Below are 16,639 nucleotides of genomic sequence, written 5' to 3'. Positions count from 1 at the left end.
GGTTCTGATGCAATGTTGTGTGCCTTCAGATGAGAATACAAATGATAGTTGATCTTGTGCACAGAATTAAATGGGTTTAAGAATACTCCATGGAAAATTGAATCACATCTGTCTTTCCAGATGATCCAAGCACCAATCATTAAGGTATATAACCAATGTTCATTTGAACTACTATCTGTAGAGAACCAACTTGTGCACCACTCTGACACACTTGTGCAGTTACTTCTTACTGCATCAATGTTGATGTTTACTCCTGTCCACACAGCTCTGGCATGTCTGCATTCCAATAACAGATGTTCAATTGTTTCAGGTTCAGTACCACAACAGCCACATTGTATTTCCTTCTCAGCATTATAGACTGCTAATTTATCTCTTGTCTGATTAATCTCCCTGATACACTTCCAGACAAAGAGTTTAACTCTATGAGCATCTCCAGTTTCCAAAGAGTCTTCTAAACAACAGGATCAATAATTCTGCCATTGATATTAACTTCTCTATTGTAGTTAGTAAGCTTATTGTAAGTGCTCTTAACAGAGAACTTACCTCCTTGGAAAGCATCCAAATCATCTTGTCTTCCTTCGTGACATCAAGAAACATTATCTGAATTCTAGATGAAGTATTAGTATCAAATAATTGATCTAATAGAGGGATGTTCCAGTTACTGGTGTCATGAATAATAAGCTGAACAACATCTTCATAAAATCTGAATAATTCATTCATTGGAACTGGAGGAGTTATCATACCTGGGATCCATCTGTCTAGCCATATCTTAGTTCTTCTACCATTGTTGATTTCCATAAAATAATTCTGCTCAACAACAATCAGACCTTTAGTAATATCATTCCAGGTATAAGAGCAGTTTTTGGCTTCTATCTTTTTATGAAGAATATCTCCATTTCTAAAATATTTACTTCTGAGAAGTTGAACCATTAGATTATTGGGTTCAGAACAGATTATCCATGCCAATTTTTTGAGAAGATCCAGATTGAGCTTTTTTTAAATCCCTGAAAGCAAGTCCACCAATATCTTTTGGCTTACACATCTTGAGCCAATCTAGAGGATTAGAACCCTTGTTTTATTTATGTCCCCAAAATAAATGTCTCTCAATGGCAGTAAGCTTGTTGATGAGTTGATTAGGAAGCTTGAAAGTGCCCATCTGATAAGTAGAAACAACATTTAGGACATGTTTGATCATGGTTGATCTTCCTGCCCGAGTAAGAGAAATTGAATTATAAGTAAATAATATTTGATTAAAGCTTTCTTGAAGTGACTTGAAAGATTCTTGTTTGGAATGCCCTAATAAAAATGGAGAACCCAGGTACTTTTCTTTTGAGTTCATGGATTTAACTCCAAGAATGCTGGTAAGACAGTCAACAACTTCTAGCTTGGTGTGTTTACTGAAGTGCACTGCAGATTTCTCAAAGTTTATAACTTGACATGACTGTGTACTAAAATCATTGAGAAGATTAAGAAGATTGTTAACATAAGAAATATTTTCCTGAGTGAAAATCAAGCAGTCATCTGCAAAGAGCAAATGATTGATGACTGATGCATTACTAGCCACTTTAATACCTTGAATAGTTTTGTTTTGTGGAGCTACAACAAGATGTTTTGAATGAAATTCCATTGCAAGAATAAAAAAATAAGGTGAGAGTGGATCACCTTGTCTTATACCTCTTGTAGTTTGGAATTCATCACAAGGTGATCCATTAAGAAGTACTGAGAGGGTGGAGGTACTTACGCATTGATGGATCAAGTCATAAAAATCATCACTGAATCCAAAATAGTTGAGAACTTTGAGAAGAAAACTCCACTCTAATCTGTCAAATGCTTTTGACATATCCAGCTTGAGTGCCAACCAACCTATTTGTCCCCTTTTTTCTGCATATAATGTATAATTTCTTGAGTTATTATTGTGTTGTCACTAATGAGCCTGCCGGAAACATATGCTGCCTGATAAGGGGATATGATCTTCTCCATTAATGGTTTCATTCTGTTGACATGAATTTTAGTGATCATTTTATAGGAAGTATTACAAAATCCTATAGGTCTATAATATGCTGCACAAGTATATTTATTCTTCTTTGGGATAAGAGAAACATAAGTTTTGTTAACTTGTCTTGACATATACTTTGTCTCAAAGAATCTCTTGACCATAAGGAAAACATATTCACCTATAATGCTCCACTGAATTTTGTAAAAACCAGCTTGAAATCCTTCTGGCCCTAGAGAACTCCAATTTTCCATGCTTTTTAGAGTTGCAAAAATATCATCTGAAAACGGATACTTGTAACAAGGACATTATCTTCTGCAGTAATGAATGTTGGAAGTATAGAGAAGAGGTTCTCATCAAGTACTGGATTTTTAGTGGAACTTATACTGCTGAAGTGATGTGTAAGATGTGATGATATATCTTCTCTAGACTGCAGCCAATTACCATTGTAGTCTTGTATGGAGTCAATGTTGTTTCTACTCCTTCTTCTGTAACATTTTGAGTGAAAGTACTTGGTATTATTATCCATGTCCTTGATAAAACAGTCTCTTGACTTCTGTTGATAAAATTCATTCTGCACCTTATGCCATATGTTGAGATCATTGTTAACTGTCATAATTTGAGCATCTGCCTGAGAGCTGTGTGGTTGATCTTGTAAGGAAGATAGCTGCTGTTGAAGAGAATTAACCTGTTGATGAATATTACCAAAATGCTCTCTATTCCACTTAGAGAGTAGTTTTCTAGTAATTCTCATTTTATTATTAAACTGAAAGGCATGTGATCCATTAAAATTAGTTTTCCAAGCATTGGCAATAATAATCGAACAAGATTCATCATTAAGCCAGGTAATAAAGAACTTGAAGGGTTTCCAGAAGTCTGAAATACAAGAATCAGTCACAAACATTATAGGACTGTGATCACTACCCACTTGGTTTAGATGATACAACTTAGAGTTAGGGAGAGAGATATTCCAATTACTATTACCTAATGCCATATATATTATAGATTTCCTATATCCCGTGCCTAAATTGTTGCTAGTCCAAGTATGACTTTTGCCAGAATAACCTAAGTCTTCTAAACCACAGTTTGCTACAACCTTATTGACCCAACCATCAATAGAGGATGAGGCATTGTTATCATTGTCTGTAATGTGGAAGTTAAGATCTCCTAGTAGAAATTCAAGGGATACTGTTATTCTTACTAATATCTAGAACATAATTCCACTGAGATTTTTTCTTATGATAACTAGTGTGCCCATACATACAAGTACGCAGAAACTCAGGCCTGCTATTATCAGCTTGAACCAGAGTGTTAAACATATTATTGTCTTTACCAACCACATCACAAGAGAATCCATTTTTCCAGAGGAGAACAAGCCCTCCAGATAAGCCAATTGGATCAATAAAAGCATAATTAGGGTATTGATAATGTTTAAGAATATGTTTGCTTTATCTTGATTTATCTTGGTTTCCAACAGAAATATAATGTCAGGATTTTGACATCTAATGAGATCACTGAGATGGTTTCTGGTGGAATGAAGTTTTGAGCCCTTGAACATTCCATGAAATTATTTTCATATTGTGAGCCTTTTTTGAGTCAACTAAGATGCAATGAAGTAAGCTAAGGCTAATAATCAAAAGAAAAATTATATAGATTAACTTGTGAGTTTTAAAAGTGTGCAGACTGAAGTGTTTAAAAGATAAATGCAAAGAAAATCAAATGACAATGAGTAAATAACAAGAGTAAACTAAATTATAAAAAATTGAAATGGGAGTATTTAGAAATACCTGATTCTCCAGTTGTGTGCTCATAGTTTGATTATCCTTTGCAGTGACTGATGGGGAAGTTTGAAAGTCTTTGCTAGCTACAGTAGTTTCACAAGAAGGAGGACCATTAGAAGAACCCTCAGATGAGAGACTATCTGCCATACTAATTCTCTTTCCAAGCCTACTGTCTTCTTCTTGATCTCCTTTGTTGACTAAGACATTCATGTCGATGATTTCTCCATCCTTAGGAGGGACAAAACTGGATTCTTTACAAATTTCTTTTGAGTGCTCTTGATAGCAGGAACAACATTTTTTGAGACAGTAGTTATGTTCTTCCTTATCATTTTTGGATTACCAAAAAAATATGGCTTTTCATGAGCCTTTTGAAGAAAAATAGCTGCATCCTTACAGGCAACTCCACAATGCTTGACAACATAACATTCAGTACAGATACTTGATGGCTGTCTCTCATTGAAAAACTTGATCCACTTGCTTACTCCAGCATTTGTGATTGCCTTGACACCTCTTCTCATGGGATTCCAAAGATCCACATTAACACACACCTTTACAGGTTCTCCATCAACTGGAATTGCATCTTTGGGTTCAATTGCTACCACATCACTCGTAATGCTGCCGATTCTTGTCACTGCAGAGACATTCATATGTTCTGGAAGCACCTATTTAAGGTGAATCCAAATTTTTTTAAATCCCCAATACTTCTCTGTGTAGATCATCTCTGGAACGTAATCATGAACAACTAATAAGTGCTTTTTGATATTCCAAGGCCTTTCATTAATCACCTTATTCAAAGAATCCCACTTGCTGAACTTGAAAATCGTAATATTTGGTTCCACCTCAACTATCTTGACATCCTTCTCAGTTAAAAAAGGCCAAGTAAACTTGATAAACTTTTTCACAGCTTCATAACCCATTTTTTCTTCAATAATAACCTTACCAATAATACTAGCTTCCCAGTTACTTTCTTCTTCCACCACTTCATTATTTTCTGGGTTAAAGACCACAACTTCATTTGTATATCCCAATTCTAACGTTGCTTGTTTGAACTTGTTAACAAGATCTCCCATTTGACTAGAGCTTCCGGTCTCCATTTTTAAAGAGTATAAAGGAATTGAGAGCTTGAGTGTTTTTGATGAAGATAAAATTTTATTATGATGAATATATAGAAAAAGGTTAGATTTGGGGCTAGCAAGATATATATTCCGAATATTTTCTGCAGAATTGTAGCTCAAATTATGGTAACAGATTGATTGACTGAGTTGAGCTGAATGAAAAGAAATACAACGCATATTAACCAATGGAGTAAAATACGGTGATTGATTTTTTGTTTCCATTTGTAGCTGAAATAACGATTTTGGGGTGAATTTGAATTTGAATTTGAATTTGAATTTTTTCCAAGGCGGACTGTGTTGAAATTTTGACTCATCTCATTAAACCGATCCAGAGTTCCTTGACATTGAAAACCACTGATACTAACATAGACAATTCTTACTATCAAAATATTAGCGAACTTCCCGGCAAACGCTTTGATCACTTGCATAAACGTTAAGGCAAACACCATGATGGGTAAACAAATCTGCACACACATGATGGAGAGAAACATGAAAAATTAGTTCTTCATTGTAAGAGAGAACAAAGAAGAAACAACACTAGAAATTTTAAAAAAGAAACAACAGAAGTTAAGAAAAGAATAGAGATAATGAAAGAAGGAAGAAAACATTTATTAAGACTTAGAGATTTGATGCATTGTTGTGAATCATAAGATTTGATGCAAAAGATTTTAAAAAAATTTCATCTGAGTTGACTCATTGATGTTGCCCGATTCGCAGGAGATTCTCTCTCCCTATGTGTAGGGACTTCTGCCTTGAATTAAAAAATTGATGACTGTAATGATGGAACAAACGATATCTTATGTGCAATGTACCGAGGGTGTCCTCTTTTCACAAAATAAAAAAAAAAAGAAAATAAAATAAACAAACAAACAAGCGGCCAACAAACTGGGCCACCGCTTATGATCATAGGCCTAAAAAGCGGACATGTGACCCAAGCCAAGCTCTATGCAAAAAGCGACTAGTTTGGGTGTAAATAAAACCCCCGTCTCATCGGTAGTTCAATTATTGGAGTTTTCTGCTTACTAGTTAGGGCATCATAACTCTTCCCCCTCTCTCTCCCTCTCAAAATCTTAGGGCAAATATTTATTTTAGCATCAAAATCAATTGATCATCATCATCATCACCATAGTCTCTGATTTGTATATTCTGTTATTAAGATGACTGAACCTTCTAAGGTCATTCATGTTCGTAATGTAGGCCACGAAATAGCGGAGGTAATTTTTTGTTTCAGTGTTTTCACTTTTGTAAGTTGGTTTCTGGTGACTGATTCTTTGTTCTTGTTGTATTTCAGAATGATTTGCTTCAATTAGTACAGCCATTTGGTGTTGTTACTAAGCTTGTTATGTTAAGGGCTAAAAATCAGGTCTTTTTTTCTTTTTAACTTCTCTCCTTGTTATCTATTACCAGTTTGTCTGTTCGATTCTTTCATGTATGGAAATTCCTCATTTTTTTTTTTGTGTATTGAGCAGGCACTTCTTCAGATGCAAGATGTGGCAGCTGCTGTTGATGTGATACAGTACTTCACTAATGTTCAGCCTAGTGTCAGGTACTATCTTTTTTTTTCGGTTTGTGAGTATGCATATGCAGATTTGGTTTAGGAATAGGTTTCACAACTCTTGAGTTGCAATCTCTTGGCAGCATTGCAAGAGATATTAGTTAATCCTGCAAGTGGAATTGTAAACATTAAGGGATTTTCCTTGGAAGACAGCATCACATCTATCTTTCCAAATAATCCGAGAATCAACCATGAGAGCAGCAACCCATCTGCTGAAACTTCCCTCCATCTCACCATTAGTGTTAGAAAACCAGGAGACAATCCATTAGAGACAGAGTCGCAACTACTTCTAACTGCATCAATATTCATATTGATATTCCTCCACACAGCTCTTGAATGCATGCATTCTATAGGAATATGTTCAAGGGTTTCTTCATATCTCCCAGATATGCCACACTTAGTATCCATATCACAGTTGGAAATTGGTTACCTGCATCTGGTAGGAACTATTCCTTTGAGACGTTTCCAGACAAAGAGCCCTGGTAGGAACTATTCCTTTGAGACATTTCCGAACGTAGAGCCATATTGTGTCACATTGCTTTTCCATAAGCAAGATTTTTATTGGCTCTAAACCAACACCACTGTGCTGGATCTTCGTATAAGGATCTGCTAATATCTAATTCTGAAAAATTTCTGGTTTCTCAATTGTTTTCACATTTTGATCTGATTTCTCAAGTCAAAATGTTTCTAGTTTAGATGGCATTTACCCGTTGATTTCCAATTCAATCTCATCATTACCGTCAAGATTACCTTGATTTTTATCACCTTGTTTACACAGAAGTTTTAAATGGATTTCTAGGCTCAACTGCTCAATTTGATGAACCCATATTGATTTACTTATCAATCAGTGGATGTCATATTTTCATAAAGAACCAATACAAGGACCAAAAGAACAAAGAGTATGAATGGAGGAATAAGAATATCAATGCAAACTTAATTGACTCGTCATAGACTCATCATAGGTGGTGGTGGACCGGTGGTGGAGTTGTGTGGAAGATAGGTGTGTGGCTTATGTGGGGTCAGTGGGTGTATTTAGTTAGATATTTTGCTCCGAGTTATTAACTAGGTCCTGATTAGCGAGTCAGTTACGACTTCCGCTCTCCTTAAATCTGTTTTTTGCTCTCCCTCTAACAGAAATCATTATTATTTGTAATTGTTTTGTGGCTTAAGTTGTGAAATGTTGTTTCTGTGTGACATTACAGAGGGAGGAATGTTTACATTCAATTCTCTTCACATCAAGAATTGACGACAATGGATCAGAATGGTCAAGGACGCAAGAGCAGTGAACAGGTCAGTTGTCTGGTTCTTTATTTATAGATTGATTGTTTTATGTTTGAGGGGTAAGCTGGTAAAAAGTATAGTTTCTTTCTTTAAGCGAAAAGCCTGTCATCAGATATAGTTGTATTGCAGTTTAGATATTTGATATTTTTGTAATTGTCAAGTTGTTCTTTTCTAAGTATTCATGGTGGTATGTGCATGAAATGCTTAGCAAGGGAATCATCGTTATGATATGTTGGTGAACTTGTTTAGCAAGTGAAGCATCTTACATCTTAGTCTCATCGCTTCAGTTACCAGTGTATTGAACTTAGCAACTGGTCATAGAATCAAAGCAATCTTCATGTATTATGCAGTATGGTGTAACACGTAGTTTAAGAGTTTGGCATATTCTTTTTGCTTACTATGTAATCCCTAGCCTTAAATGTTGTACTGAGCTGATTCTGTTTCTTGCAACATCTGTTAAGTTGAAGCATCAATATTTCTGATGCATTGTTGACTTTTATAAATCATTTCAGATGTTACATAGAGTAAATTCCTAGGAACTACTACTGTTAAACCCAAACTTAACTGTACAAATTTGTTCTCCGTTCTTATAAAGGCTTGGTTGAACCACAAGGATTGATTTATTTGTGTGGATATAACTATATTTCATTTAGTTTCTTATATATCTTTACTTCATTCTCCTTGTCTCTTTTCATCTCAATTTCTCTCTCTCTGCTGGTCATTGGGATATCTCAGGAAACAGAACCCAATCGAATTCTATTAGTATCAATTCATCACCTGCTCTATCCTATAACGGTGGAAGTGCTGCATCAAGTGTTTTCTCCTCATGGGTATGTGGAGAAGATCGTCACGTTTCAGAAGTCAGCTGGTCAGCATCTTCCAGTTTTCTCTTTTCTTTCTTCTTTTCTTTCTCCTAGTTGCAACTTTTTTGTAGACTTCTAAGTTGGTAAAAATTATATGTAATCCATTCGTTTATATAATTTATTATGCTCGCTAGTAGTTAAGTTTGTGGTATGATTTTGATGCAATACTCTGTGAATGGATCTGCCACATGTTGGTTGAATAAGTTTAGATGCCCTTAAAAATGAGCTGAACGAGACCATGTCATAATTCTTCTGCTTTAACTTGTAGGTTCTCAAGCCCTTATACAATTTCAAACACGCCAGAGTGCTGTTGCTGCAAGGACAGCTCTCCAAGTATGTGCATTTCCCATTTCAATTGTTCATTAAGTTAAACAGTTGTTTCAGCTTAGAAACTAATTTGAGTGTTGTACTGTGTCATGCTCTATAGGGACGCAATATTTATGATGGTTGTTGTCAGCTGGATGTTCAGTTCTCAAAGTAGGTTTGGACCATTAGTGGCTGCTGTACTTCTTTTCTGCTTATATTATTCTCTTCTATTTTATGACAGTCAATCTTTACCTTTTATGCTTATTGAATTTCAGCCTCAGTGAGTTACAAGTAAACTTCAACAACGAGCGCTCTAGGTATATTTATTCATTTGTGCTTCATACTCTTTATGTTTTTTAGGTGTGTACTTCTTGAACAACCATTTTCTTAATTGTGGCACTCATTCTTCTCAATCTATGTTTAGGGATTACACCAACCCATCTTTGCCTACTGAACAAAAAGGCAGATCCTCCCAGGTATGTCTGTGTATTATGTTCCTTGTATTTCTTTACACCATTTCCATAGATTTCACCGCTGAAAATTTTGTTAATTCTCTTGTTTCATATTTTTTTCATGCAACTATACTAACTTTGGTGTTTATGTTTGTTTAACAGCCTAACTATGCTGAGGGAGGTTTATATGGTGCACAACCTTCTGGAGCTAGGCCAGGTACGTTGTTTTTTCGTCACTAGTCTCGAGATTTGTTGGTTTATTTGTTACCCTTACCACCAGGATGATGATTATATTGTTATTTTTGTGTTGCAGGTGGATATCCACAGGTTGGTGCTTTATATGCTAAATATGATTCCTCTCTTGTTCCTTTCACGGAAAATCAGTGCTTTGAGATATGATTTCCCTTGACCTAAGTTTTATGTTTGATCCATCCCTGCAAAAGTGAAATTCATACCATATATTGTGACCCACTTCAGTATATCAAACTGAAGCTTGTACATGAGACTCAGTTTTGCACATTCTCTTGGAATTGAAATGGGAACTATAGGCAAGCCTGAAGCATGTAGCACTAATCTCACTTAGGACTATGAGCGTAAATCGTATAACATATTGAGTTAACCATATTTAAATTTCTTGTTGTGAAAAGGAAACATTAATGATACTGGATCTGTGCATTTCAGTATTTGCCCATATCTTAATGTTCTCCGTTTGTAATATTGTCGATTTGACATAAGTTATAGAGGGACCAAATTGTTAGGACAGAAACTACATGAAACTTCAGCTGCTCTTGCATGTTTTTGTAGATGGGAAATGCAGCAGCTGTAGCAGCTGCATTTGGAGGCGGGTTGCCTCCTGGTATTAGCGGTACCAATGAACGATGCACAGTCTTGGTTTCCAACCTTGATCCCGATGTGAGTAAATGCCTTAAACGATTGTTCTTTTTTCTCATTCTATCACTCCACTGAGAACGACTTTCTATGTTTCCTATTCGACTTGTTTAATATCAGAGAATTGATGAGGATAAGCTCTTCAACCTGTTCTCCATTTATGGAAACATCGCGAGAATCAAACTTCTCCGCAACAAACCAGATCATGCCCTTGTTCAGATGGGTGATGGATTTCAAGCTGAATTGGCCGTACACTTCTTGAAGGTTCGACTTTTTGGCATACTTCTCCTTGAACCTAGTAAGAATTTATTTTCTATCACGTCAGTTGATTGTGATGGTTAGCCTGGAAAGCTTGATCGTTATGTCCTAGACATCCCGAAACCAAGACTGGGGTACACATTTGAAATAGTACAAACTTGAATTGCTGTGCTTAACAGCTTCCTGCTTTTTATGTCCAGGGAGCCATGCTGTTTGAAAAGCGTATGGAGGTGAACTTTTCAAAGCATCCAACTATTACTGCAGCACCTGACACGCATGAGTACCAGAATTCGAACCTGAATCGGTTCAATCGCAATGCAGCAAAGAATTACCGTTACTGCTGTTCCCCAACCAAGATTATCCACTTGTCCACCCTTCCTCAAGAAATTACTGAGGAAGAAATTGTCTGCCACCTCGAGGAGCATGGAACCATAGTGAACACCAAGCTTTTTGAAGTGAATGGCAAAAAACAGGCCCTTATCATGTTTGAAACAGAGGAGCAGGCTACTGAGGCTCTTGTGTGCAAGCACGCAACAACCATAGATCGTTCAGTCATCCGGATCTCCTTCTCCCAGCTGCAGAACATCTAAAACTGGGCAGGCTGTAATATTTTTACCCTTCCACGGAGTCATCGATCTAGTATCGAGACTTCTTGCCCATCCATTTAGGCTTGGTATAACACGATGTTATATTTCATATTCTAGATGTTTATTTTGTTTAATTCGAACTTGAAAGATTTTATTAATCAGAAAGAGAGTACTGTTGATAATCATTTCTTGCAATGTCAATTGTATCAGGAGGAACATCATGATAGGTCTCAAAATTATCGCCATCTTCTCTAGCTTTCTTGGCTAGAGAATGTTGCCCTGTTAACTGACCTGCAAAACCAAAACCCATTCGTCTTCATTGCCAGACTCACAGATAATCTTCTCCTGCTCTGAACTTTGCACTCTGCTTCATTGCCACTTTTTGGGGGGCAAGAGCAAATAGCATGGGAGACACGTGATAACTGACACAGATCACGTGCAGTTTCGGCTTTAAGCTCTTTTGTTCCTTCCTCCCCCAAAATTACAAGTGAATGAAGTCAGTCGAGAAAGTCCGAACTAAAACCCACCAAAACTGTATCTCAGACTCATTCCCATTCCAAAATCTCTAAAGTTTCTTTGTTTAATCGGAGCGGAGGTTCAATTCTGGTTCTTCTCGATTGAATCTCCTCTGGTAATCTTAATTTCAGGTAAGGATTTTACAGTATTTTTTTTGTTTGTTTGAGCGAACGACAATTATAAGCATACATATTCTCCATCTCATTAGCATGCTTAATTTCTCAAATTGAAAAGATATTGGTCAAGGGTTCCATTCTATTTCCCCAAATTGAATATTTTAACTAACAGGATCACGATTTATAGGATCAATGTATATGCTTCATGTTTTGCATTAGGCATTTGAGTGATTTTCTGATCAATGTGTTTTGCATCTTAGTAGTTTGGGAATGTGAACAGTACATTAAGCACCTTTGGAAATGTTTTAGTGTTGATTGAGTTTCTTGCCCATTGAGAATGTGAACAATGTGGATTGTAGTTCAGGTTCTTCATGGCAATGACCCAATTGGGCATCTTGGTGTGTTTCATCCCCTGCAAGTTTTATTCAAAATCCAAAGTCAGTATATTTGGTTGAGGTCACAAATGTTTCCATTCCTATCTAATGTTAGAGCATGATTTTATCTTGAGCAAGTGTGCTTGTAAGCGTGCATAACTGTGGTTGATGACTTAATGTATAAAATGCAGAGAGCATGAAAACTGGTAGGTGTCAACAACTACTAATTTACACTGAACGTATCATATAACCCTCGATATTTCCTTTGTCTCTCTTCTTGCTGGGTTTATGCTCTCCTTGTAACTGTTAAAATTCCAGGTTTATACTGATAAATCTCGTTGGTATTGCTTGAATTTTCAAATCCAGAATTCATAAATAATGTATCTGTATGAAACCCAATACTGTTTCTGGAAGTTAAATTAAAGAAAGAAAAGGTTAAGGTCTAGTGTTAATTTGATGTTTTTTGTTTTGTCTTAATCTCTAACTATATGCTAGAACGGATTCATCATAATTCATCTTTGATGGTTTTAAATTCATTACATATGCTATATCAAATTTTGAAATGAGAAACAAAGATCAATCATTTACGCATGTTATCCTGTGTTATGCAGGTATTTTTTGGCGGTAGAATGAGTAACTTCAGGTTATTGTTAGCCGAGGCAGCACTAAAAGGGGTTGCAGAAGCTCGAGCTCGGATATTTGGGCATGTGCTAAACACAACAGGACAACCATCTGGTATCAAAATTCTCAGGAAAAAGCTTGTTGGGGAGAAGGTGGCTGCATGGTACCCGTATGATATCAAGAGGGATGATCCTCTTGTCATGGCTCGTGAAGAAAAAGCGTAATCATCATAACCATCTTTTTATCTTATTAACGTTTCGTTGAATATTACTGCTGCTAAACTTGTGTTGCATATGAAAATTCTTGCCATTCAGTATATGTGCATTCGACTTCCAAGTCTATAATATTTGGTTACCTGTGGAGGGATATGTGAATCAGTGATATCCAAGTTACAAAATTCAAGTTGTTATCGTAATATATTTTGCAGGAATTTTTCTGTTAGAATACGATAGACCTGCTAGTAATCATCTGTCCTGTTGAGATTCTAGAAATACGCTTATATTCATTGAGATTGTTGGTTCCAGCATTACAAACTACACAGATAGTTTATTATTTGTTCTGCTTCTTGCTTGTGTGTAAAATATGATTAAAAATGTATCCTACATTCCTAGTTTTTTATTTTCGGTTCACCAATAACTGACAGGCATTTATTAAAAAAAACTGTGTAGGCGATTATCGAAGCTTGAAATGCAGAAACGACGTGGGAAAGCTGCACCTAAGAAAGGTCAAGGAAGGCGTGCTCTTAAACGTAACAAGTAGAGGTGATTCCCTAAGTGTTTTTTGAATCTGCCATTTCAGGAGGTTTCTAGCATTCTAAGATTTGATGGTACAAGTCTTAAATTCAACCATCTCATTCGCAATAACATTATTAGTTTACTTACAGCAGTTGTATGCAGATATGTGATAAATGTAACCTGTTAGCTGTTACCACTTGGCTTGTTTACACTTGTTCGAAGTCGATAGAAACCAATCTTATTCAAGCAATGCATTATTTTCGTCTCTTTTTTTCAATCTGACTTGACACTGAAACTGAATATTTCCTTTCTTGCAACTGATTGAGGGTTAAATATAGGCAGATTGAGATTGTCCAACTTTATGCCTGTGAACACATCGTTTTTGAAACATCTTACTGGAGTTGTTACCAGAAAAGTATTCCTCATAAACATGTTTTCTCTTACTGAGAAAAAGAGTACCATCAAGAATGATGGTGGGAGAACTTCGGGTGTCTGGAGACTCTGGAAAGCTGAGATCATCTAGTTTTTCACTTTTGGTATATGGAATGGAATACAGATACATTTGTTAAGAATTTGGAATTGAAATTTCGAGCAATCTGTAATTTGAACAGTTATAGGGGGAACATAAACCCATTTTAGAAGGTTTTTTTTTAGAAAAAGCTTAGGCCTATAAGAGCATCTCCAACAGAGGGTAGATTTATTTATTTTTAATGACATATAGGATTTTAGACCCCCGTTTGGCATAAATTCATCTCCAACAGTAGGGTCCTACAAGTTAAGAGGGACCAATTATTAAATATGAAGGTGTTCAAGAAAGTGTTATCTACACCTCCGGTTGCACCTCCACGTCATGTTTTTAACTAATTTTCTTTTAATTCTAAGGGTTGAAATTCTCATTGTTGGAGATGTTTTTTTAGATATGAGGTCCTATATTTAATCTATGTATAGACCCCATAAATAAAAGGACTAAATTAAAAATCCACATAGGATTTTTTGCACCTTCTCTTGGAGATGCTCTTAGGCACTTAGAACTCGAACATAGAGTTTGTGTTGGCATTGGTAGCAGAAACGCCACTTAACCTGCCAACATTGTTTTTACAAAAAAGAGCTAAGTTGAAAGCATCCATATTTTGATGTCTATGGATGATGCTAAGATTCAGTAAAACAAAAGATATTGGGTGAATACCCATATTTCTACTACTGTCTTCTTCTTCATCTTGACAGTTTCTTCTTTCGTGATAGCTAATGTGAAATCTTCCTATAACCGCTTCATGATATAGTAACTTGAAACGAACTAGAACCTCCATTGCCTCAGCAGATACAGTAACGTTTGTGTGCTGCAATTCTTTGGCCCATTGGAAAGCTAGGTCCCCCCCTTTTTGTTGCTCCCTCTGCTCCATAGTATCCTGGATGTCCTCTGGTTCCAGTGATGTTTCCTGCAAAATCTGTCATTATCAGAGCAGTGTAGTATAATGAGGTTGCAGGATCCTGTAGTGTGCATATTTTGATATTATTTCCAAACTCTGCTGTAGTATCCAGAGTATAGGGAGTAATATCATGTTGAGATGTTGTATCAGTTTCCTCAGGCAAGAGAGGAAAGCTGTTCATAATATGCCCTTGCATATGATGTATTCTATTATGATTGCACAAGTGCTGCTTAATACGGAGAGAAGTAATTCCCGCATGTGGCTGGATTTTCTGGAAAATGAGTTCACATCTCGCTTTCCAGATATACCAACAGGTAGTGGCATAGATGTTGCAGTTAGAACTAGTAATTCCAGGTTGAAACCAGGAATTCAACCAGTCAATGAAAATGGTATTGTTGTCAAAATGGGTATCAATAGAGCCCAAAACCTCCTTCCAGACCAGAATAGCATCTGGGCAATTTAAGAACATGTGCGACATGGTTTCTACTTCTCCACTATTGCAAACAGTGCATGTAGGGTTGATGTAATGAAGAATGCTAGCTGTTTTGGCATTGGTGGGAAGGATTCCACGTGCACATTTCCAGAGAAAAATTCTGATAACTGGTGCCACTTCCATATTCTAGATAGCTGCCCAGTTCCCTGTAGTAGAGTCATTTCTATAGAGGTTTTCAATTTTTGCCTTGTATAAATCCTTGACAGAGAAGACCCCTATATCATTGAGATCCCATATTATTCTATCTTCTTCATTTGGGTGTGTCTGCAGGTTGACAATCACTGCAGCCTTGTCATTGCTAAAGTAGGTAAGAATTAGAGCTGCATCCCAAGTTCCATCTGGTAGAAGTAAGGATTCTAACATTTCAATATGTTGTGGGCAATTATGTGGTTTTGGTTGTTTCAGATAGGTGTTTGGGATCCAAATGTATTCCCATATCTTTATCTTTTTCCCATTACCAATTCTCCAGGAGCAGTGATACTGTATGTTGTTGATGCCTTCTAGAATTCCTTTCCATACCCAAGAATCTCCATCCTTAGCTTTTGTATCCATATTGAGTACATTCCTTCCTAATAGATATTTGGCATCCACGAGCTTATACCATAGAGAGTCTTGGTCCTGCTCAAGCCTCCAACCAATTTTTGTTACCATAGAGCTGTTGAAGAGTTCCATATTCATGAATCCTAGACACCCCAAGTCTTTGGGTTTGCACACTGCAGTCCAAGCTTTAGAGTAGTAACCAGAAGGATTTTCTATGTTTTTTCCCCAGAAAAAAATCTCTTTGAAGGTTGTTGATGTCTTTGCAGGTTTTCTTAGGCACCTTGAAACAGTTCATCTGATATATGCATGCTGAGGATGTGACAGACTTGATGAGAACTTTTCTTCCAGCTGGGTTTAGAGGAGTATTTTTCCATCTAGTAAGCCTCAGCTTCAGCTTTTCCACTTCAGGCTTAAAGGAATTTATTTTATTTCTGTGTGTGAATAGGGGTGAGTCTAGATATTTATCATCTAGTTGAAGAATCTGGACTCCCATTGAACTGTTGTTTTGAGAGATGAGGCCTGGATTGGTTTTTTTGCTGAAGAAAACTCTAGACTTGTTGAAATTGATTAACTGCCCAGAGGTGTTTCCAAAGATTTGGAGGAGCTTCATTATGTTTTGAGCTTCAATCAGATTGGATTTGCAGAATAGCATGCAGTCATCTGCAAAAAGAAGGTGGCTGATAGATGGCGCAGCTTTGGATATCTTGATACCAGTGATGATGCCTAGCTCCCCAGCATG

At 36.5% G+C, this 16,639-nt stretch overlaps 2 protein-coding genes across 2 annotated transcripts; both read left to right on the top strand.

Moving 5' to 3' along the window:
* Nucleotides 1-5,882: 5,882 nt before the first annotated feature.
* On the top strand, nt 5,883-11,271 carry LOC113287127 (polypyrimidine tract-binding protein homolog 3-like). The gene is made up of 14 exons (XM_026535807.1): nt 5,883-6,103; nt 6,181-6,252; nt 6,359-6,435; nt 7,647-7,734; nt 8,461-8,593; nt 8,857-8,921; nt 9,016-9,065; nt 9,170-9,211; nt 9,319-9,370; nt 9,509-9,563; nt 9,660-9,673; nt 10,151-10,258; nt 10,355-10,498; nt 10,693-11,271. Exons 1-14 carry the CDS (start codon nt 6,047-6,049, stop codon nt 11,080-11,082), a joined length of 1,347 nt encoding a protein of 448 aa, XP_026391592.1. The 5' UTR covers nt 5,883-6,046; the 3' UTR covers nt 11,083-11,271.
* A 301-nt stretch (nt 11,272-11,572) lies between these two features.
* Nucleotides 11,573-13,711, top strand: LOC113287128. Its single transcript, XM_026535808.1, has 3 exons — nt 11,573-11,726; nt 12,697-12,926; nt 13,375-13,711. Exons 2-3 carry the CDS (start codon nt 12,715-12,717, stop codon nt 13,463-13,465), a joined length of 303 nt encoding a protein of 100 aa, XP_026391593.1. The 5' UTR covers nt 11,573-11,726; nt 12,697-12,714; the 3' UTR covers nt 13,466-13,711.
* The last annotated feature ends 2,928 nt before the right edge of the window (nt 13,712-16,639 follow it).

This window comes from Papaver somniferum, chromosome 6, assembly GCF_003573695.1.
Source record: "Papaver somniferum cultivar HN1 chromosome 6, ASM357369v1, whole genome shotgun sequence".
NCBI classification, from domain to species: domain Eukaryota; kingdom Viridiplantae; phylum Streptophyta; class Magnoliopsida; order Ranunculales; family Papaveraceae; genus Papaver; species Papaver somniferum.
Note: the sequence above shows the minus strand (reverse complement) of the source record. Positions and strands in the feature narration are given on the sequence as shown.